At 54.1% G+C, this 22,160-nt stretch overlaps 1 protein-coding gene and 1 long non-coding RNA gene across 2 annotated transcripts in view; both read left to right on the top strand.

The window, feature by feature from the left end:
• The window catches only part of LOC142819679 (uncharacterized), a 52,415-nt gene that overhangs the window by 19,901 nt on the left and 10,354 nt on the right, over positions 1–22,160 (top strand). Inside the window, exons 4-7 of the mRNA XM_089772755.1 lie at positions 694–831; positions 1,489–4,259; positions 4,315–5,093; positions 5,169–5,736. Of these exons, the coding sequence (XP_089628881.1) occupies positions 694–831; positions 1,489–4,259; positions 4,315–5,093; positions 5,169–5,736 (4,256 nt within the window). The remainder of the gene's footprint in view (positions 1–693; positions 832–1,488; positions 4,260–4,314; positions 5,094–5,168; positions 5,737–22,160) is intronic.
• LOC149521890 (uncharacterized) lies at positions 13,943–21,774 on the top strand. Its single transcript, XR_016347749.1, has 3 exons — positions 13,943–13,992; positions 15,316–15,437; positions 21,125–21,774. It is a non-coding gene; the product is annotated as an uncharacterized LOC149521890 (long non-coding RNA).

The raw sequence follows: 22,160 nt of genomic DNA, 5'->3' as shown, positions 1-22,160 counted from the left end.
GGTCTGTTTGTATTGTCTCTATTTCAGAGCACGGCCACATGAATAATTACAAGGTATGAGCTGGGTGTGGCTCTACCTCTCCGTGTGCCCCTGCCAATGTACATGGGTGGGCAGGAGGAGCGCTTTGGAAGGGCATTAGCTCAAAGCACAGGAATAAACGACTCCCATGTATCAGCTGGGTGCACATGGACAGTTAGGTCATGGGACCAGCACAGGGAAGAGTCACACCCCAGAGGCTCCGTACACCCCATTTCCCTTCCTACAGCTGGACTGTTCATGTGGACAAGCCCTAGCAAAATTGTATTTGTTCCTGTTTCTCCCTGTTATTGCCCCAAACTCTATTTCCTCCCATGTCATTTCTGTCTCTAGTGAAATCCTTGTAGCTGGTGGGTCTCCAAGCGGGGGGTAGAACAGTCGGGGCCTGTTTGCAATCACACGGGTGGGGGCTGCAGGCAAAGGAGGGAGCAGCCGCTCGGACAGCCTCAAATCTAAACTTCCCGGCCCCTATTGGTTCCCCCTTCACACTAGAACTGAGCCAGTGCGGCCGTCGCCAACGGTTGTATCCTAGACAGATGGAGAAATGCTGCCCAGCTGCAGGGAGAGGCCTGCACATGCTGGGCGAGGAAGGGCCCATCCCCTAGTTGGAACAAGGCCTAACGCACCCTGTAACCGTCTCTCTGTTTTCGTTCTCAGTGTCCCCGGACACCACCCCGAACGGGCGGCAGTGCCCAACCTGCTTTGCTCTGGGCTCCGATACCTGCAACAGCGAAATCACCCCCTGCACAGGGCAGGAGACCTATTGCCTGGATTACACGGGCGAGCTGAACCAAGGTAAATTCTACCAGCTGGTCGCAGCGTCGGGGGTGCCCGGGAATGTCCCGGCCCCAGAGCTCCCCCGAAAGCTGGAGGGATCCAGAGTCTGGGCCGAGCCCTGGGCGGGTGGGGAGGCCAAGAGGGGTTCTGGCTGGAGGGAAAGAGAGAGGAATTGGGACGTTTCCCTCCCAGCCCAGCTCCCCACCACCCACAGTGATGCCGCCCTGCTCCGGGGGCGATGGCAGCGGGATATTTGCCGGGGGAGGGTTGTGATGTCAGGGATGCAGAGCTGGGGAGAATCCTCACTCACACACCCATTGCTCTCACCACTAGTCCCCACCCCCGTGCTGTCTAAAGTGGAGCTACGCTGCTGTTGCTCCGTGAGGCAGCTCCTCTTCTCAGTGTGGCCCAGGGCTCTTGACAGCTTGTGGTAGTTAACAAATAATTGATCTGGGCGGAGGGACAGAGGCGCTTCAATCCCTGTTGTGCTGTGCCCTGGGGAAGGATCCTGGCCACAACACCAGGCTCAAGCGGGTGACAGACGCCTGGTATAGCCTCAGCAGCAAGATCCCCAGGCAGGTGGGAGGTGGACACAGAAGGGGGAGACCAAAGGGAGGCTACAGAAAAGGACAAAGAGCTTCTCTACCCTAAGAACAGGCTGGATTTCTCCCACAGGTGCATCATCGTCACCATTTGCTGCAAAGGGCTGCGCGTCAGTGGCGGCACAGGGGATTAAACCCAGAACCACAGTGACTTCTACAGCCTACACCTTCACATTTCTGAGAGGGCAAATAACCCCCAGCAGCCCGATCACACTTGAACACCGAGCAGACACATCCACCTCCAACTTCACCACTATCGCTCCAGAAACATCGACCTCTGGTCTCACCACTCCCTCTCCAGAAACAACCACCTCCACCCCTACCACTACCGCTCCAGAAATTACCACGTCCACCCCTACCACTACCGTTACAGAAACAACCACCTCAGGCCTCATTACCACCACTCCGGAAACAACCACCGCCAGCCTTACCACCACTGATGAGAAAGCAACCACCTACACCCTAACCACAACCACTCCAGACACATCCACCTCCAGCCTCACCACTTCCTCTCGGGAAACAACCACATCCACCGCTACCACTACTGCTCCGGAAACAACCACCTTCAGCATCACCACTACCGCTCCGGAAACAAATTCCTCCAGCCTCACCACTACCACACTGGAAACAACCACCTCCAGCCTCACCCCTACCGCTATGGAAATAATCACCTCCAGCCTCACCACTACTGCTGCAGAAACTACCACCTCCAGCCTCACCACTACTGCTGCAGAAACAACCACCTCCAGCCTCACTACTACCTCTCTGGAAACAACCACCTCGATCCTCACCCCTCCCTCTCCGGAAACAACCACTTCCAGCCTCACTACCACCACTCTGGAAACAACCACCTCCAACCACACCACTACCACTCTGGAAACAGCCACCTCCAGCCTCACCACCACCACTGAGGAAGCAACCCTAACTTCCTACACGCTCACCACAACCGCTCCAGAAACAACCACCTCCAACCTCACCGCTACTGCTCCAGAAACAACCACCTCCAGCCTCATCACTTCTTCTCTGGAAACAACCACAACCACCAGTACCACGACCGCTCCAGAAACAACCACCTCCACCCTCACCACAACTACTCCAGAACTAACCAACTCCAGCCTCACCGCTACTGCTTCGGAAACAACCACCGTCAGCATCATCACCACTGCTGTGGAAGAAACCACCTCCAGCCTTCCTACTAGCACTCCAGAAACAACAACCCCCGGAATCACCACTGCCATTCAGGAAACAAACACCTCCAGCCTCACCACCACTGCTCCAGAAACAACCACCTCCAGCCTCAGCACTACCACTCTGGAACTAACCAACTCCAGCCTCACCACTACTGCACCAGAAACAACCACCTCCAGCCTCACTACTACTTCTCCGGAAACAACCACCTCTATCCTCATCCCTCCCACTCCGGAAACGACCACTTCCAGCCTCACTACCACCACTCTGGAAACAACCACCTCCAGCCTCACCACCACTGCTGAGGAAGCAACCACCTACACCCACACCACAACCACTCCAGAAACAACTACCTCCAGCCTCACCACTACCACTCCAGAAACCACTACCTCCACCCTCACCACTACCACTCCAGAACTAACCACTTCCAGCCTCATCACTTCCTCTCTGGAAACAACCACCTCCAGCCACACCAGTGCGACACCGGAAACAACCACCTCCAGCCTCACCACCACCGCTGAGGAAGCAACCACCTCCACCCTCACCACTACCGCTCCAGAACTAACCAATTCCAGCCTCATCACTACTGCACCAGAAACAACCAACTCAAGCCTCACCACTACTGCTCCGGAAACAAACACCTCCAGTCTGTCTGCCACCACTTCAGAAACAACCACCTTCACCCTCAGCACTACCGCTCCGGAACTAACCAACTCCAGCCTCACCGCTACTGCACCAGAAACATCCACCTCCAGCCTCATCACTTCCTCTCCGGAAACAACCACCTCCACTGCGACCACTACCACCCTGGAAACAAACACCTCCAGCCTGACTACTACCTCTCCAGAAACAACCACCACTAGCCTCACCCCTACCGCTCTGGAAATAACCACCTCCAGCCTCACCACCACTGCACCAGAAACAACCACCTCCCGCCTCACTACTACTTCTCCGGAAACAACCACCTCGATCCTCACCCCTCCCACTCCAGAAACGACCACTTCCAGCCTCACTACCACCACTCTGGAAACAACCACCTCCAACCACACCACTGCCGCACCAGAAACAACCACCTCCAGCCTCACCACCACTGCTGAGGAAGCAACCACCTACACCCACACCACAACCGCTCCAGAAACAACTACCTCCAGCCTCACCACTACCGCTCCAGAAACCACTACCTCCACCCTCACCACTACCACTCCAGAACTAACCACTTCCAGCCTCATCACTTCCTCTCTGGAAACAACCACATCCGCCGGTACCACTACCGCTCCAGAAACCACTATCTCCACCCTCACCACTGCCGCTCCAGAACTAACCACCTCCAGCCTCACTACCACCACTCTCGAAACAACCACTTCCAGCCACAGCAGTGCCACACCGGAAACAACCACCTCCAGCCTCACCACCACCGCTGAGGAAGCAACCACCTCCACCCTCACCACTACCGCTCCAGAACTAACCAATACCAGCCTCATCACTACTGCACCAGTAACAACCACCTCCAGCCTCACCCCCACTGGTCCGGAAGCAACCACCTCCACCCTCACCACTACCGCTCCAGAACTAACCAAGTCCAGCCTCACCGCTACTGCACCAGAAACATCCACCTCCAGCCTCATCACTTCCTCTCCGGAAACAACCACCTCCACTGCTACCACTACCACCCTGGAAACAAACACCTCCAGCCTGACTACTACCTCTCCAGAAACAACCACCTCAATCCTCACCACTACTGTTCTGGGAACAACCACCTCCAGCCTTCCTAGTAGCACTCCAGAAACAACTACCTCCGGATTCACCACTACCGCACCGGAAACAACCACCTCCAGCCTCATCACCACCTCTGCGGAAACATAAACCTCCAGCCTCACCACTACTGCTCTGGAAACATCCACAGCCAGTCCCACCACTGCCACTCAGGAAAAATCCCCCTCCATACCTACCACTCTGGAAAGATGCACCTCCACTGCCTTTACCACTGCAGAAACATCAGACCTGCACCTGCACTTGCACCACTAGCACTCTGGAAAGATCCAGCTCTACCCCCACCACTACTCCTCCAGAAACAACCACCACCACTCTAAGTGGTACCAATTCGGAAACATCCATATCCACCCTCACCACAACAACTCTAGAAAGAACCCCTCTCACCCATATCACTCTGGAAATAACCACCTCCCCCCGCAGAATTACTACTCCTATAGCCACCACTACTCGCTCCACAAGGATGAGCTCTACCCCCTCCCATTACTATCACCACTATCCTCTCTCCTTCGACCTCCTCAACACAGTACACAGCCACCTGGAGTTCCTTTCCCAGAAGTACCACCGCCAACTGCATAACAACCACCACCTCTCCTACAATTCCCTGCACTCGTTATATAACCATGCGGTGCACCTCCACCAGAACTACCACTCCCACCCACAGAACAACCACCACCATATCTCCTACAACCACCAGTTCTTGCTACCCTACCACCTGGAGCACCTCCACTAGAACTACCACCCCTGCTACAACCACCACTACATCTCTACAACCACCCGCACCTCCACCTACAGGGCAACCACCACCACTTCCCCTACAACTAGCACTACTCGCTATTCTACCACCTGGAACACCTCCACTAGAGCTACCACCCGTACTACAACCACCAACACCTCTCCTACAACCACCCGCTTCCCCTATACAACCACCCCAAGCACCTGCACCAGAACTACCACCCCCAGAACAACCACCCCTACAACTAACAGTACTCGCTACCCTACCATCTGGAGCACCTTCACTGGAACTACCAACCACACCAGCAGAACAACCACCACCACATCTCCTAGAATTACCACTACTCTCTACCGTACCACCCGAAACACCTCCACCAGAAGTACCATGTCTACTACAACCACCAGTGCTCACTACCCAACCACCAAGAGAACCTCCCTTAGAACTACTGCCACTACCACTCGTACTACAACAACCACTCCAAAATTCACCACTACCTCTAAAACAACGTGCACCCCCAAAACAACCACCACGAGCAAAACAACAACTAACCCCATCTCTGGAGCTAGCCCAGCTCTGTGGAAATTCTCGTTTGCCCTCTACCTTCCACTCCTTGCTGGGCTGCTGCTGGTGAACCTGTTCTCCTGACCTCCTGCTGCATGGGCCATGCAGCACCTGATGCCTGTAAATGAAGGTCTGAAATCTGAGCTGCTCCCTCTCCAAGGCCCCTCCATGGCATAGTGGCGATGTAGAGATGCTGAATCACCATGTGGTGAGGGGTGCCCAGTGCATGGGTCTCAGTACCTCACTGCTGGCTGCAGTCTCTCTGGGCTTTGGTAAATTCACTGAATAAACCAGGATTGGAAATAGAAGCCCCCTGGTGTGTTCTGTTCCGGTTCCACATTCCCTGCTGTGTCTGCATGAGACCGGAGCATGGCCTGAGCCACAAAAGAGTGTGTTTGTCTTTCTGGGTGTGAGTTTCTCTAGAGCCCTGTATCCACTGCATGGCATATATGCGACTCCCAGCTATGGTTTCCACCCACCTGTTTGCAGCCTGCGCTGCATCGAATAATCAGTGTTACCGCCCAGGCCTCTCTACGGAGCTCTCAGCAGGAGGGTGGCACAAACATTAATGACTCCATCTGTGCTGGTTTAACCGCACCAGGCGGATGGGAACCTGGGACCGCGGGAGCTTAGTGGAGGAACTGCTACAACTAGGGCTATAGAGCCAGCTGGCTCTCAGCTCGGGCTGCAGAGCTCCCTTGCTCTCATCTCTTGCTGCACGTGCTCTAAGTGTCTCTGCTTGGGACAGTGACCCACGCCCACTCCGTGTGCGGGTAACACTAGAGTCCTGGGACACTGAGCACAGGAGCCGTCAGCCAGGGAGGCCTGACATGTGTCTCCCCTGGCACATGGCAACCTCCTCTCCAGAGCTGGAGTGGTGCCAGCATGAGCCCTCTCCCCGAGCTCCCTCATGGCTGCCATGTGGATACTCCCCAAGGGCTAACAGCCTCCCATAGCTGGGTCAAGAGACAGCTGCAGGACTGGGAGGAGGCAGCTGCTGGGAAGGCCGGGGGACCCCTTGGAGCAGAGTCCCTGGGCAGCAGCCTGGCTGGGCCGTGTCAGGCCATGGGGGAGGGGGAGTTGCAGGGCAGGCGTCGATTTCCAGCCTGGTCTCTGGAAATGTCACTGGTCTCTTCCCAGAGTATGTTAACCCCCCCGGAACACATTTCCTACATGCCACTTTCAGGGGCCCCCCCAGCTCTCCAGACAGAGATCAGGACAATGGAGATGTGTCAATCCAGGGGGGGGGGGGAGGGAAACCTGTTTTGTGTCGGGGGCCACCAATCCACAGAGAAATCAGCCGGGGGCCGCACACGAGTGAGAAGCAAAACCCCCCAAATCCCCTCACTGCCGTGGCCCAGCTGAGAAGCAGGAGGACCATCCCCATTCCACCCCCACCACAGCCGAGGGGGCCAGGCTAGTAGACTGTGTGCTCCACCTCGCAGTGGGGCAGCGGAGGGGCTGGAGCGCCAGTGTAGGGTCCCCAATGTCGGGCGGGGCCTGTCCCTCGGGGGCTGGATCCAGGCAAGTTGGGGGCTGCATCTGGCCCCTAGACCTGAGGTTCCCACCCGTTTGAATCAAACCAACACGTCCAAGCTGATGGGTGAGAACCGGCCACATGAGGGGCCAGTCACTCCAAGAACTACGTGAGGGGGGCAGCAGGAACACTTTTGTCTCGGGGGACAGAGACGTGTAGAATTACAGATCCCTAGAACCTGACAGCTGGCAGGGACCCCAAGTGCTCATCACACCCAGTCCCCTACCCTCACGGCAGGACCCAGCACCATCTGGACCCTCCCTGATCGATGTCTGTGCAACCTGCCTTCCTGCCCCTTCTCCATCTGCTCTTCTCCAAACTGAACCAGCCCAATTCCTTCAGCCTCCTCCCACAGCTCACGTTCTCTATCTGGTCAGTATTTTTGTTGCTCTTCTCTGGACCTTCGCCTAAAGGTGTGTTGTAAGCAAAACTCGTGAAGTCATTCTGCCGCTCTACTCTGCACTAATTAGGCCTCAGCTGGAGTACTGTGTCCAGTTCTGGGCGCCACATTTCAAGAAAGATGTGGAGAAATTGGAAAGGGTACAGAGAAGAGCGACAAGAATGATTAAAGGTCTAGAGAACATGACCTATGAAGCCAGGCTGGGCTTGTTTAGTTTGGAAAAAAGAAGATTAAGGGGGGACAGCGGTTTTCAAATATCTAAAAGGGTGTCACAAGGAGGAAGGCGAAAATTTGTTCCTCTTGGTTTCTGAGGACAGGACAAGGAGTAATGGGCTTAAAGTGCAGCAGGGGAGGTTTAGATTGGACATTAGGAAAAAATTCCTAACTGTCAGGGTGGTCAAATATTGGAATAAATTGCCAAGGGAGGTGGTGGAATCTCCCTCTCTGGAGATATTTAAGAACAGGTTAGATAGACATCTGTCAGGCATGGTGTAGACGGAGCTTGGTCCTGCCTTGAGGGCGGGGGCTGGCCTCGATGACCTCTCGAGGTCCCTTCCAGTCCTATGATTCTATGATTCTATGATCCAGTTGCTCTGCCTCTTTCCTGTAATGTGGTGCTCAGACCGGGACACAACACTCCACTTCAGGGCAGAGCAGAGTGGAAGAACGACTCCTCGTGTCTCGCTCACAACACTCCTGTTTGAAGAGCCCAGAATCTCATTGGCTTTTTTTTGCCACAGTGTCGCACTATCGTCAAATATTTAGCTTGTGATCCACTCTGACCCCTAGATCCCTTTCTGCAGGATCCTTTCTGAACAGTCACTGACCTATTGTCCTTTTCATATGTGTTCTTTTTAAATTGTATCCTTTGGTATATATGGTTGTGACAATTTTCTTCCACTATTTGATCTGAGGAAGTGGGTCTGGCCCACGAAAGCTCATCCCCTAATAAACCATCTTGTTAGTCTTTAAAGTGCTGCATAGTCCTGTGTTTTCTTTCAACTTCCCATTCTGTGATTGTTTCTCCCTAAATGGAGCACTTTGCATTTGTCCTTATTCAGCGTCATCCTATCAACCTCAGACCAGGGATCTCTAACCTTTTTAAGCACAAGGTCGCTTTTTGAATTTAAGTCAGTCCTGGATCAATGTCAAACCTAAATACCCCTGCCCCACCCCTTTGCCAAAGGCCTGCCTCTGCCCCGCCCCTTCACCAAAGGCCCTGCCCTTCTCCCTTTGTGAAGGTGGGGTACATGGGAGGGGGAGAGAGTGGTGACATCAGCTTCCCCCTGCCTGTCTCCCCCACCCTGCACAACAAGCAGGAGGCTCCCAGGGGCATCCCTGAGGCTCTGGGTAGGAGCAGGAAGGCATGCGGGGAGGGACAGCTGAAGTGCAGGCACCTGGCAGCCTCCCGGCCAAACCAGGCAGGACCCCGTCAGAGGCTCCAAAATTTGCCAGTAGACCTTGATCTACTGGTCACTAACCACTGCCTCAGCCCATTTCTCCACTTTGTCCAGATCATTTTGAATTATGGCCCTGTCCTCCAAAGCCCTCACAATCCCCCCCACTTGGGATCAGCAGCAAACTTAATAAGCGTCCTCTCTATGCCAATAGCTAACTCGTTGAGGAAGACATTGATACAACCCGCCCCAAATCCAACCCCTGCGAAACCCCACTTGTTCTGCCCTTCCAGCATGACTGTGAACCATTAACAACCACACCGAGAAGAGTTCTCCAGCCAGTTCTGCACCCACTTCATGGGAGCCCCTTCTAGATTGTATTTGCCTGGTGTATGGATAAGAATATCATGCGAGACTGTACCAAAAGCCTTACTAAAGTCTAGGTATACCACATCCACCACTTCCCCCTTCTCCACAAGGCTTGTTATCTAACACAGAAAGCTCTCGGATTGGTCTTACATGATTTGTTCTGTACAAACACAGGTTGACTGTTACCTGGCACCTTATTATCTTCCAGGTGTTTACAGATTAACTTCTGTGCCAGGGCAGATAATGGAGAAGGTAATTAAAGGAATCAAACTGTTGCTTTCTCTCCAGCTCTCAGTGCCCAAGGGGAGCGACGCCTCCAGTGGGTGCCATGCCCGTCCTGCATGGCTCTCACCTCTCATCCATTGCAATAGCCCAATTGCCCCAGCACAGGAGATGGACCTATTGTGCTGACTTCGCCGGGCATGCAGAGAAAGGGAAATTCTGCAGCTCACCACAGTTCTGGGAGCCTCAGGCAGGCCCCAGGGAGCAGGGGAGGCCTAGGGAAAGGCCCCCAGTGGCAGTCAGTGAAATCTTGCCTTTTGTACTCAATAAAACCCTTTCATTTGTTAACAAACCCAGAGTAAAGAATCGTTCTCTGGGGCACAAGAGCTGGGCATCTCTCTATCTCAGTGATAAGGGGAGGAACGTATTAGCTTGCTATGCATGAACTTTATGTGGATTGGGACGGATTGATCTGGTGTTGTGGTCCCAGTGGGCTGTGCGCCTGGGAGCTGGGATAAGTCCTTTGACGGAGTCTTCCCCGAGCAGAGCTGTGTTGAATGTCTGTGTCACTCGGCTGTGGGCTGGGACCCCAGCGCTGTGCCAGGGCTGGAGGAGGCCAGAGGGCCTGGCTCAGTTGACATAGTCTGGGGCACCCCAAAAGCAGGTCAGAAGGCTGTGCGGTGTTTCCAGCCCATCAGGTGACAGTCTCAAGGGGATCTCTGTGACCCGTCCCGCCCCAGTGGCAGTCGTGTGCGGCTTGTGCCCTGGGTTCTTCAGTTTAAGCAAGTGGGAAGTGCTGTGGGTGAGAACAGCCCAAGCAGCTGCCGGTTTGTTATTCTCTGTTGGCTTCGTTCAGGTCAGGGAGCAGGGGCAGGCAAATCAGCAAGCGCAGAGCAGGCCAGGAGACAGCAGCCCAGTGAGACGCGGCAGGGCCCCGGCTGGGAGAGGGAGAACGGACCCAGCACAGAGGGGATTCAACAATTTGCAGGCTGACATACAAATAGCCGGGGAAAAAGCTTCCCGAACCTGGCTCATTTGAGGGCCCAAGACTTGGCAGACCTTGAAAAAGGTGAAGAATTGGAGGCTCAGAGGGCAGCTCAAAAGCCTGAACTGGCTGCCTGGGCCTGGAAGAGGCAACAGCCCAAAACAGCAGGATCCAGATCCCCACAATCCTGCAAGGGGGAGCAGCTCTGCCCAAACATCCCATCTCCTTTTGCAGACTGCGCCCCTCCCCTCGATCCCTGAGGAGCCCAAGCTGGTGATGCTGATGGTCAAATTCGCCGGGAGAGCTCTGGCTGGTCCCCGGGAAGTTGCCTGGGAGGGATGCTGCAGACAATGGTCAGTGTCAGGGTTTGGTTTTAACAGTCTCAGATGACACCGGAAATCTCCAGGTCGCACTCTAGGAGCCAGAAGTGAAGGGCTGGGCTGAGCAAGGCAGCTTAGGTGAACCAGGTGTCAGATCTTGAAGATGAGTGAGTCAGGGACATGCCTGGCAGGCCGAGAAGGGACCTGCGAGTGGCTCATTCAGGAATAGCTCCTGAATGAGGCTACAGATCCTATGAAGCGGTGCTCGTGGGACAAACAGGTGAAATCAGTGAAACACCTATTGCCTGTGCTGATCAGTTTGACCAATGGGAGATAGCGGGTTGGGGTAGATCACAGGCAGAAGGTGTCAGTTTGGTGGGAGGCAAAGGCCCCCTGGTATCCTGGGACGGGGGCTGGTGGGAGGACGGAACTTTTCCTACCCCAATTCACTCCCCTGTTTCCAGCCGCAAAGCCCCTGCACAGCTGGAGGAGCCCAGACGGGGCTGTCGCCGGGTCCCACTGAGCATGAAGGAGCAAATATCCAGGGCTGAGCCGAACTGGCAGCAGGTAACTCATGGAAATGCTGCTCCCCAGAGCACGGGTGTCCCCAGGCAGCGCGCCCTGCACTGAGTTGGGACAGATGAAATCACTGCACAGCCAAGCAGGGAGCATCTGCCTGCTGCCCGAACACACGGCCGGGAACTCCAGGGCGAGGGACACGGGGACCGAGATTTCTGATGTCGGGGGCACCTGAGTAACGAGAAGAACGTTCTGACGGGGACACTGCAGAGCTGGGATTGGCTGGAGGCCGTAAGATCCCTGCCCCTTTGGCTGCGGCACAGGTGGGAATGAGCCGAACCAAGCCGAGCTAATTGTGATGGGCTGAATTTGTCCCAATGGCTGTTAGCAGCAGGGAGGAAATGGGGGGTTGAAGCCCAAGGAGGGGAAGGCAAAGCCACAAGGTGGGTGAGGAAATCCGAGAGTCTCTTTAATTCCTCTCCAGGACTGGGAGACAATTTGGCACAAGGTGTGACGTGAAGGAAGCCAGCCCGTCTATGGACATTTCTGGGGGAAACAGTGTTTTGCCTGATAATAGGGTGTTTGTCCAGGCTGGGGCCTGCCAGGCAGGGGCAGTTGAGCAGGGGGTAGATCCTGCCCCAGCCTGCACAGAGACGTGTCTCACAGACGGGGGCCTTCAGGGGGAAGTCGGGGCCCAAGAACCCGCTGCGGGGAATGAGGCCCCAGGGGCTTGGTGACTGGACACCGGCCCACTTTGTAGGGGGAGGGAGACCTGTTCCCCAATGCAGGCTCCGTCTTCACTGAAAGCTGGACAGGGGCAGGTGGCCTGGAGGGGGCAGTGCAGGATTGGCTCCCCATTATAAGGAAATTGCGGGAGGTGTTGCTCAGGGGCGGGTGCTGGATCTATAATCCCAGGCAGCTCTCCTGTTGTTTGGGTTTTCAGGGGGATTACAGTGTAAGAGCCCAGGGAGTGAGGCTGCAGCCCAAAATGTTTTCAGGTATCCAGGAACAGAGACCTATAACTCTGTAAACATCCCTGCGAATGGCGTCACAGGGATAATGAGCCTGGATGGGGGTGTAACCAGAGACTAACAAACATTGTAGGCAGGCAGTCTCTGCATTGAACACAGTCCCGAACTCCAGCAGTAATCACCGGGGGGGGGGGGGAAGGAGGTGGGGCACCGCCAGGCTTTATGAAAATCAGCTTATGAATATGAATAATTCCAGTATACTTTCCCCAAGTTACGCCATGTAACATGCCATTGAAAAGTTACAGTCGGCTGAATGTGCCTGTTTTGTCTGGCTGCCTGTAGCCATCCCAGTGGGAGTGAGCAATGTGAAACACACACCACATCTACTGACCTAGCCCCGCAAAGCGGGGCCATTAGCGGTGTGGAAGGGAGACAGCGGCCGGTATCTGGGGACACTGCTCTGTGAATAGTCTCACTTCCCCTGTGAGCCTGAACTGGGCTGGGTCCTGCCGGGACATGGGACCAGACGACCTGCTACTGGAGCCCCTTGTGGGGCTTGGACATTCCCCTGGAAATGGCACAAAGGTTGCGCTGAGAACAAAGGGATCCCGCCTGAGGCAAAATCTCTCTCGAGGCGGGAAACTGGACCAAGGGGGTGGCTGCCATAGGCCCAGAGACCCCAGATTAGCACCCAAGCTGCCTGCAGGAAACATAAGACTGAACAGGGGGAGGATCAGGTCTGAGGTGGGAGGCTTCCCAGGTGATGAGAACGACTGTCCGGGTACGAAGCTTCAGGGAGCAGGTTTCTGAGAGTATCAGGTGCAACTGGCCGGTTTTATTTTGCTTAGTGACTGACTTTGTTCTGTCTGCCCCTTGAAATCAAACTATAATATTTAATGAAATTACTTGTGTTTGTTAACAGACCCCATGTACAGAATTCTTCCTGGGGGAAAAGGGGGGACAAGAGCTGAGCACGTCTGACAGTGAGAAAGGGGGGAGCATGCTATGAGCTTGCTCTGTATGAACTTTCTACAGCATAAGGCGGATTGATCTGGGGTTCTGGTCCCACTGGGCTGTGCACCTGGGAGCTGCAAGGAGTCCCTCTATGGTCCCTCTATGGCTCCATGGTGTTTTCAGCCCATCAGGTGACAGTGCCAAAGGGGTCTCTGTGACCCAACCTGTCACACCCCCACTCCTCCCCCCTTGCATCTCTCACTTGTGTTTTCATCCCGACCTGCCCTGAATCTTGGTCTGACCGGATTCCCCAACCCTGAGCCATGCACCAAGATCCCTGTTTTGCAGTGGGATGCATCCGGCATGCCTCCCTTCCCAAATGAGTCACTGGGATCCGGTGGTGCCTGTCTCCCTATCAGCTCCCTGTCTAGGCTCACACACAGGGTGGTGAGAATTACCCAATCGCTTTTGAATAAGCCATTTTGGTTTATGGCAAGTATTTGGCTGGGTGCCCTCAAGGGATCTGAAATGTGGGTTGAGCTGGGTGACACCCAGGGAAGGGCAGGGTCCCTGCCTGGGTATTTATCAGTTGATAAGAGGTGGCTCTCAGGGGAGGGAATGAGATTCGAAGAGGTGACAGACACCGAGGTAAGTCAAGAACTCCAGAGAGACCTGGTCGAGGTGGGCTCGAGGGTAATGGGATGGCAGATGAAATTCAGTTTAGGTCACGCGTTGGGGATGGTGAGTTTGAAGCGCCCCAAGACTTGGCAGGTTCTAACTCAACTGAGAGGAGCCAGAAAGGGACCCGAGTGTCCCCAGAGGAGGAGGAGGAGCCGTGCTCACCTCGGCTGCAGAAGAGAAAAGCCAAGAAGGACATTCAGCTGCCAGAGGGGATGGAGAACTACATAGAAAATACTGCGGTGCCCTCTCCGGACCGGCAGGATGCTCTGGCCCTTGCCAGTGACGTTCACCCAGTCTTAGAAGGGATATCGCAGATCTGGAGCGAATATCCCTTCTAATGGGGGAGGGGTACCACTGGCCTCGCTGCAACAGTCGTGGGAGCGGGAAAAGGTGCTTTGCTGTGGGGGTAGCTGGGTGGGCAAGAAGAAGAGACTGTGGGGCCCCGGGGCAAAGCACATGACAGCAGCTTGTCAGAAATGGCAGTGAGAGAGAGCAAGTGTTTTCCCAAAGAAAGGTTTAAATATTTGAATGTGAAGAGGACGTAGGAAGAGATTTCAAGTCCATTAGAACAGCAGAGAAATGACTTTTTACATGCAAGATTTCTTCCATATTTTAGTGGTAAAACGTATTTTTGACTTCTGTGTGTGTTTCTGTGTGCATGTGCCTAGTATTAACCAAACTAGTTTTTAAAGTAGCATGAGGGAATGTGTCTCTCTTGTGGGATAAGAGAGATAAGGTCTTTCAGGTAGGAGTGAGGATAAAATACAAAAATAATGCAGGAGTGCGTAGGATTAAAATATAGTTCCATGCGGGTCTCTACCCCCATGACTCCCATTCTGTTACTTGTGGGAATATCTGAGGCATAATCCAGCAGGGAGAAATTCTTCAACCAGAACTTTTCTCCAACAAAAAATGCAGGACTGGGGAATCTGAATATTTGTGGAGAAAAAAAATCAAAAATTTTTTTTTGAAAAAAGTGACATTCCTACCAGTCAACATTTTGATTGTTGTTGTCTCAATGTGGCTGTTCTTTTCAGTGTTGACTGTAGCATTTCAAAGCATTAATTATAAATACCAGACAATGAACCAAACCCCTAGGACATTTGGCTTTCAGTTAGATGGGAAATTTGGTCAATACAGATTCCTTGTCAAAGTTTTTAGAACTGTCGGAGAACCAGAAATCAGTATTTTCTCAGGTCTGTTGCTTAGTGCTGCTTTTCCATGTACCCCCCAATCTCAGCTGGAATTCCCTTTTCAGCCTAATTTTGACTCTCTCCTGCTCCCCTCCAGCAGAGCTCACTGAACCAGCCGTGAGAAGGCTCCATTCAGCTCCCAGGCTCCTCCCAGCACCATGGGGGTTTCCTCGCTCCTCTGCCTCCTCACTGCTCTCCTAGCCACAGCCAGTGTCCAAGGTGAGTTGTGCGCAGCTGCAGCCACTTAACCCCTCCTGGACTTGGACCCCTCGCCCCCCTCGGCTCCTCGACCAGGGCACCTTGCACACGTTCAGGGTGCTGGGACTAGCTCTGGGGCACAAGGGCCTCTCGACATGATGGTTACGGTAGCGGCTTGGCCACGGCCCTGGAGTGAGGCCGGCAGAGCCCGTAGTGCAGACGCCGCCTGCCCCAGTGGAAGGGGGTTTCCCTCCCTCGAGGGGCTCACCTGCGCAGGGGAACGCTCCTCCACTGATCCAGCCGCACACACTCCTGGGGTGGGCTGGGCTAGGTGTGGATTTTTCACCTCCCCTTCCCCCCCCCCCCTTTGAGCTCTGCAGTGAAATCAACTGGCGAGCTGGCCGGAGGGACACCCTCACTGCTTAATGCCCTGGGTTCGTTTCCACAATGCCGCTGGGCCCTGCTTTCGGCAGCACGAAGGGGGCTGCAGAGAGGAGTGGAGGCCCTGGGGGTTTTTCACTTTCCTCTGTAGCATGGGGCACAGATCACAGCTGGAGGATTCTCTGCATCTTGGGGTCCTTAAACCATTTGAGGGCTTCAATATCAGAGATGTAGGTGAGAGGATTATTCTAGGAGGGGTGGGTGAGATTCTGTGGCCTGCACTGTGCAGGGGGTCAGAGTAGATGATCATAATGGTCCCTTCTGACCTTAGAGTCTATGGCTGCGTCTAGGCTGGCACGATTTTGTGGAAATACTTTTAATGGAAAAGTTTTTCCGTTAAAAGTATTTCCACAAAAGAGCGTCGAGATTGGCAAGGATGCTTTTGGGCAAAAAGTGCTTTTGAGCAAAAGCATCCGTGACGAGTCTAAAATCATCTGCTGCCTCTTCATTTAATGTGGTGACCCCTAGTTCTTGTGTTATGAAAACAAGGAAATAAGTTTTCCTTATTCACTTTCTCTACACCAGGCATGAATTTATAAAATTCTGTCACATCTCCCTTAGTCTTCTCTTTTCTAATGTGAAAAGTCCCAAAGTATTTCCCTAGGTGGATGGGGAAGCACTTTTCCATTAAAAGCATTTGCGGAAAATCATGCCAGTCTAGACACAGCCCATCAGTCTTCTGTCGGTTTGGGAGACCAGCCGCTCGGGGTGCAACACGTTAACCTCCAGGGGGCGCTGGGCTCGGCAGAGCAGAGCTGGGGGGGGTGTGATGGGCTGGAAGGTGCCAGTGGCTCCACCAATCAGTGAGCTGAGCTACACACAGGGAGGGGGTGGGGCGGAGGAACGTGTGTCTGGGCCAGTATGATGCCAATCATAGACCCATAGAGCACTAGAACCGCAAGGGGCCCCCAGATCTTCAAGTCTGGTCCCTTCCCTCACGGCAGGACCAAGCGCCGTCTAGACCATCCCTGTGGCTCTGTGTGTCCCTGACTTCACCCTTCCTGGTCTGAGTCCCCCCAAATCTTCAGGGTTCAGCCTGGAGGTGTCTAGAGCATCCCCAGAACTGCTGGAGCAGGGATCTCAGCACTCAGCAGCTCTCCTGGGGCACAGAAATAGGGGGGTGCCGAGGAGGGGAGGGTGGCCAGGCTGTCTGGGCTGCCGGTCGGCCAGCAGAGGGGTCCGACAAGCAGGCTTGGGGCCAGCTGCCTTGGCCCAGAGCCTTGTGGACATTGCTCCCCGACAGGCAGGCTCTGATGGACTGGCCCCAGGGTCACACCCCAAGTACAGGGCCCTGAGCCTCTGGGACATGAAGGGGGTTTAAGGTAAAGACACAGCCCTCTGGGTGCACCCAGCCGTTCCCAGTCTGGGGGAGGGGGTGAGAAAAGGGGGAAAATTGCCAAGGAAAATGCAGGACCAAAGTATGTTCATTACCCCCTATTCTCCCAATGACCATTGATCCATGAGGCAGTAACCGCAAGACATGGACACGCACAGACCGCTTGGGGACTTACGAGCGCAGGGTCCCCGCCCCTCAGTGCTTGTATATAGCACCCCGCACCGGCTGTGTGAATACAGCCCCTTGGCAGCTTCTCTGTTAGAGACTCTGCGATTTTCAGGCTATGATAATCCAGCCACGGCCGTCTGCACAGCCAGACCTGAGCCATTCTTTGTACATGACAAACCTGAGGAACTGTCCCAGACTGAGGTGTCATTACAGGAGGCTTTGGCATAAACAAGTCCCCAAGGCCAGCTGGTCTCACCCACGAGTTCTGAAAGGATCAAACATGAAACTAGGGAATTGCTAACTGTGGTGTGTAGCGTGGCCTTGAAATCAGCTTCTGTACCTAAGCACTGGAGGGCAGCTAATGGGACACCAGCCTTTAAAGGGGGCTCTAGAGGTGAACCTGGCAATTGCAGGCTGGTTCGCTGATTTCAGTACCAGGCAAACTGGTTGAAACTCTAGGAAAGAACAGAATTATCGGACACAGAGATGAACAGAATTTCTCGGGGAGAAACGCCAACAGGTTTTCTGTGAAGGGGAATTCTGCCTGGCTCATCCGCGAGAGCACTTTGAGGGGTTCATGAGCATGTGGCTGGGGGGATCCAGTGGCTACAAGGTACTTGCATTTCCAGAAACCAGTGACAAGGATCCTCAGCAAAGGCTCTGAAGCAAAGGAAGCTGCAATGGGATTAGAGGGGAAGCCCTCATGGGCTGATACCTGGCTAATACAAAGGAATCACAGGGTGGGAATCAATGGTCAGTTTTCTGAGTGGAGAGAGGGAACTAGTGGGGTCCCCCAGGTTCTGTCCTGGGACCCATCCCATTCCACGTGTTCATTATCCAGAGAAAGGGGTAAACAGTCAGAGGGCAAAATGTGCAGATGATACAAAATGACTCAGGATAGCGAAGCCCAAAGCAGAGTGTGAAGGGCTTCCCAAGGAGCTCACCAACAAAACGGAAGCTGAACGTTAATGCTGATCAATGGCAAGGAATGCATGTTGGGAAATAGGATCCAATCTGTACGTGTCAAATGCTGGGGAGTAAGTTAGCTGTTTCCACTCGAGAGAGAGATCTTGGAGTCATGTGGACAATTCACTCAGGCTATATCTAGACTACAGGGTTTTTCTGAGAAAACTTCACCTGTGTCTAGACTGCTGCTGCGTTTTTTTAATTTAATTTAGAAAGAACACGACAGGTTTTTTTTGACACCGGTAAATCTCATTTTACGATGAAGAACGCCTTTTTTTTTTTTAAAGAGCTCTTTCAAAAACAGGCATTCTTGAATGCAAGCAGGGCTCTTTGGAAAGGGAGCATCCAAACTGGCTGAGTTCTCTCTTTCAAAAAAGAGAATCACTTTTTTGAAAAAGCGGTGGTTGTCTGTACCAGTGTTTCTCCACCTTTTTTCGCTCATAGTCCCCTTCTGAGCCTCGTTTACCCCTGTGGCCCCCATCATAGCCGCTGTTAGTTGGAAAAAAAGGCACATCATTTACCAAATGTTCCGTTTTTTCCCATGTGGCCCACTAAAAGTAGGATGTGGCCCCTGGGGAGCCATATGGCCCTCGGTTGAGAACCACTGGTCTAGACAATCTCTTTCGAAGGAAGCTTTTTCAAATTCTTTCAAAAGAGGCTTGTAGTCTACACGTACTCAGTGTCAGCGGCAATCAAAAAACCAAAAAGAATGTTGGGAATGATTGACCATTGCTCCTTGTTCTGGCATCCGTCACCACTGAGAACAGCCTCTCTCCAGCCTCTTTGGAACCCACCATCCGAGAGCTGCAGGCTGCTCTCAAATCCCCCCTCTGTCCACTCCCCTGTCCTGAATTCCATTGGGGGTGGGGGTGGGAGTCCTGCCTGTGTTAAGTCATTCTGTCTCTCTCAGCTCCTGGTGTTACGCTCCCACCCAAAGGAAGCCGGCAGGGAACCTAGATCCAATTCGCATTTCATCCCTCTATCTTGCTTGGCTCTCCTGGCCCCCCGTCTGACACCTTTGCTAGGTACCTGAGTTAACCCCTTAGTGACCGGGTGCTCGTCAGCACTCCCCCTGTTCATGCCACCTTTGCACTGGGTTAACCCATTAACAGTGACCATCCTCGCCCAGCGAGGCAGCGTCAAACATGCAAATGAATTCCAGTTCTCAGCGTCTCTCTGTGATTGGCTGGTGAGATTCCTTTGTAGAAGAACGGCTACTTGTAAATCCAGGACTGAGAGGTCCAGCAGGTTCCAGGGTCCCCACAGGTCCGGGTGTTTCCATTCCTGAGTCTGACTAGTGCCCCTTTATCCCTTGTTGCAGTGTCCATCCAGTGTGGCCACTGTCCGTGGCTGGTACTTGCTGGTGTAGATCACACTGGCGGCTGGGCAGGTCTAGGAGCCCCTGCTGTGGTGGCTGATGCACCAGGGCCTGTGGTGGTGCAGCTGGTGGAGATGGGTGGGCAGAGTTGGCAATGGGGTTGTTGCAGGGGTGGGTCCCTAGGTGGGTGTGTCTGAGCTGAGGGGTGTGGCTGTGGAAAGGACTTGCTGCAGGTTGGTGAGTGTCTGGAGGCAATGAGGGATCATTTTCCAGAACATCAGAATGGCCAGACCTGGTCAAACCAAAGGCCTATTCAGCCCCATGGCCTGTCCCCAGAGGGAGTGAAGGGAACAGGGAACCATCGGCTAATTCCCTCTGTCACCCATTCCCAGCTTCTGACCCACAGAGGCCAGGGACACCAGCCTGGCTAAGAGCCATTGATGGGAAGCATTAATCAGAGGTTAACTGTACAGTTGGCACTTTTCCATGTTAAGAATGGCCACACTTGCTCAGAAGGATGGTAGTTTGTAGGCTGATACAGGGGTGTGAGCGGGGGGCTGTAGGGAATGACTAATTGTATTCTGTTATTTTCTTTGTTGGGCCTGTCTTTAAAGAAGGGACAGTTGGGTACTTGTTTGAATCTGTCAGTCGGTTCCCTCATTTCCCCAGGCAGCTATTTAAGTTTTAAGGATGCCTGATAGAAATCCTGTGGGTTGGATCCGAGCCAGTTGTATCTTAGGGCCTGGCTGTAGACAACTGGTCATATGGTGGTGGAAGCTAGAGCCATGTGGGTTACAACAGGGGTCAGTAGGTTTCCGGTACAGGATGGTGTTAATGTGACCATTATTTAACGGCATGGCAGTATCAAGGAAGTGGGTCTCTCGTGTGGACTGGCCCAGGCTGACGCTGATGTTGGGGTGGAAGTTGTTGAATTCCTGCTGGAATTCTTCAAGGGTCTCCATCACACAGGTGCAGATGATCAAGACATCGTCAAAGTAATGCAAGAGGAGGAGGGCATAAGGGACGAGATCTGAGGAAATGTTGTTCGAGGTCAGCCATATTGTCAGGAGATTGTGGAGCCGTGTGGGTGCCCAGGGCTGTACCGCTGACTGGAAGGGTTCGATTGTCTTCAAACTGGAAATCGCTGTGGGTGAGGGTAGTCACAGATCTCAGCCGTCAGGTGGGCAGGGGCCTCATCGGGGAGTGTGGTCCCGACAGTCTGTCGTACATGCTCATGGGGAATGTTGGTGGAAGGGGCTTCTACAGCCACGGCAGCTAGGCTGGTGTGTGCAGGGAGATCGCTGATGCACTGCAGTTCCCTCAGGAAGCCGGCGGTGTGTCCGGGAGCAAGACGTGCTGGTCGCATAGGGTCTGAGTCTTGACAGAGCTGGATAACCCTGCTGTAAGGAGGCTACAGCCTGAGATGGTAGGCTGTCTGGGATTTCCAGGGTTGTGGCAGATGGGTTCTTCTTTCTCCAGCAGGGAACCTGACATGCTACGAGTGCATCGGCCAAACGGAGGCCTGCAATGAGACTGAAGGGACTTGCCAAGATGACCAGGCGACAGGCGGTTGCATCTCCACAACACAAGACATTTCACTGGGTAGGTGACATTGACTTCAACCCAGGCACATCTTACCCTGCAGTGGGGGCCAGGGCGCTATTGGTTGGATTTCATCCATCGGCCTTTCAACGCCACCCGAGCCGGCTACGTGACAGCAAGCAAAACTGCACCGGGGAGAAACGCACTTTCCGAGGGGGGTGGGAAAGGAAATGAGGGGGATCCCTTGGGCCCTGCCGGCTGCTCCCAAAGCCCGTTTGACGCCCTGCGTCACCTGCTCAGGCCTGTGGCCCTTCCTCACACAGGTTTTTGCCCTTGGAAAGTGCATTGCAGGGGTGGGTCTTTGACGTGGAGATGCCAAACAAACCTTCTCCCTGTTCAATCCCCGAGTTCCTCAGGCTGGCGGATTCATCAGTTCCCTTCAGTTCTCACAGTTTGTCCTTTCACATGGGACACCCGAGTCACAGACCCAGTTCGGTTCATCCTGCCCCTGACCTAACGGGACTGAACGGCCCTTCCATTCCCCCGTAGGAATGACGCGGAGCCCCCACCAGCTTTACCGGGATCGGTCGTTATCCAGCCACCTGTCTGCCGACCTCCCTACTTATTCCCCACTATGCCCACCCGCCTGCCTGCCTCTGACCCCACTCAGGACACTTTCCCAGCACAGTCCCCAGTGGGTTTATTCAAATCCCCACCCAGACTCAGGCTCTGGCCTCACTGCGATTTGAGTGGCCGTGACCCAAGACTGAACCCTCACTGCGCCCTACTCTCCACACACGAACCCTTTAGCCTCAGCTGGGCTGACTCAGCGGGGGGGGGGGGGGAGTTTAGGCCTGGGTTGCTCTTTAACTGGCTGAATTCAGGCCCCAGAATCTGACACGGGATCCCAGCAGCGGCACAAGGAGGTAAAATCCCCTCCCTGCCCCCACCCGAGGGTCCCTCCCAGCCTCAC

The sequence above is a fragment of the Pelodiscus sinensis genome, chromosome 22 (genome assembly GCF_052426305.1).
Source record: "Pelodiscus sinensis isolate ZL-2025 chromosome 22, ASM5242630v1, whole genome shotgun sequence".
Lineage (NCBI taxonomy): Eukaryota > Metazoa > Chordata > Testudines > Trionychidae > Pelodiscus > Pelodiscus sinensis.
The sequence above is the reverse complement of the archived record's forward strand: the minus strand, read 5'-3'. Positions and strand labels throughout refer to the sequence as shown.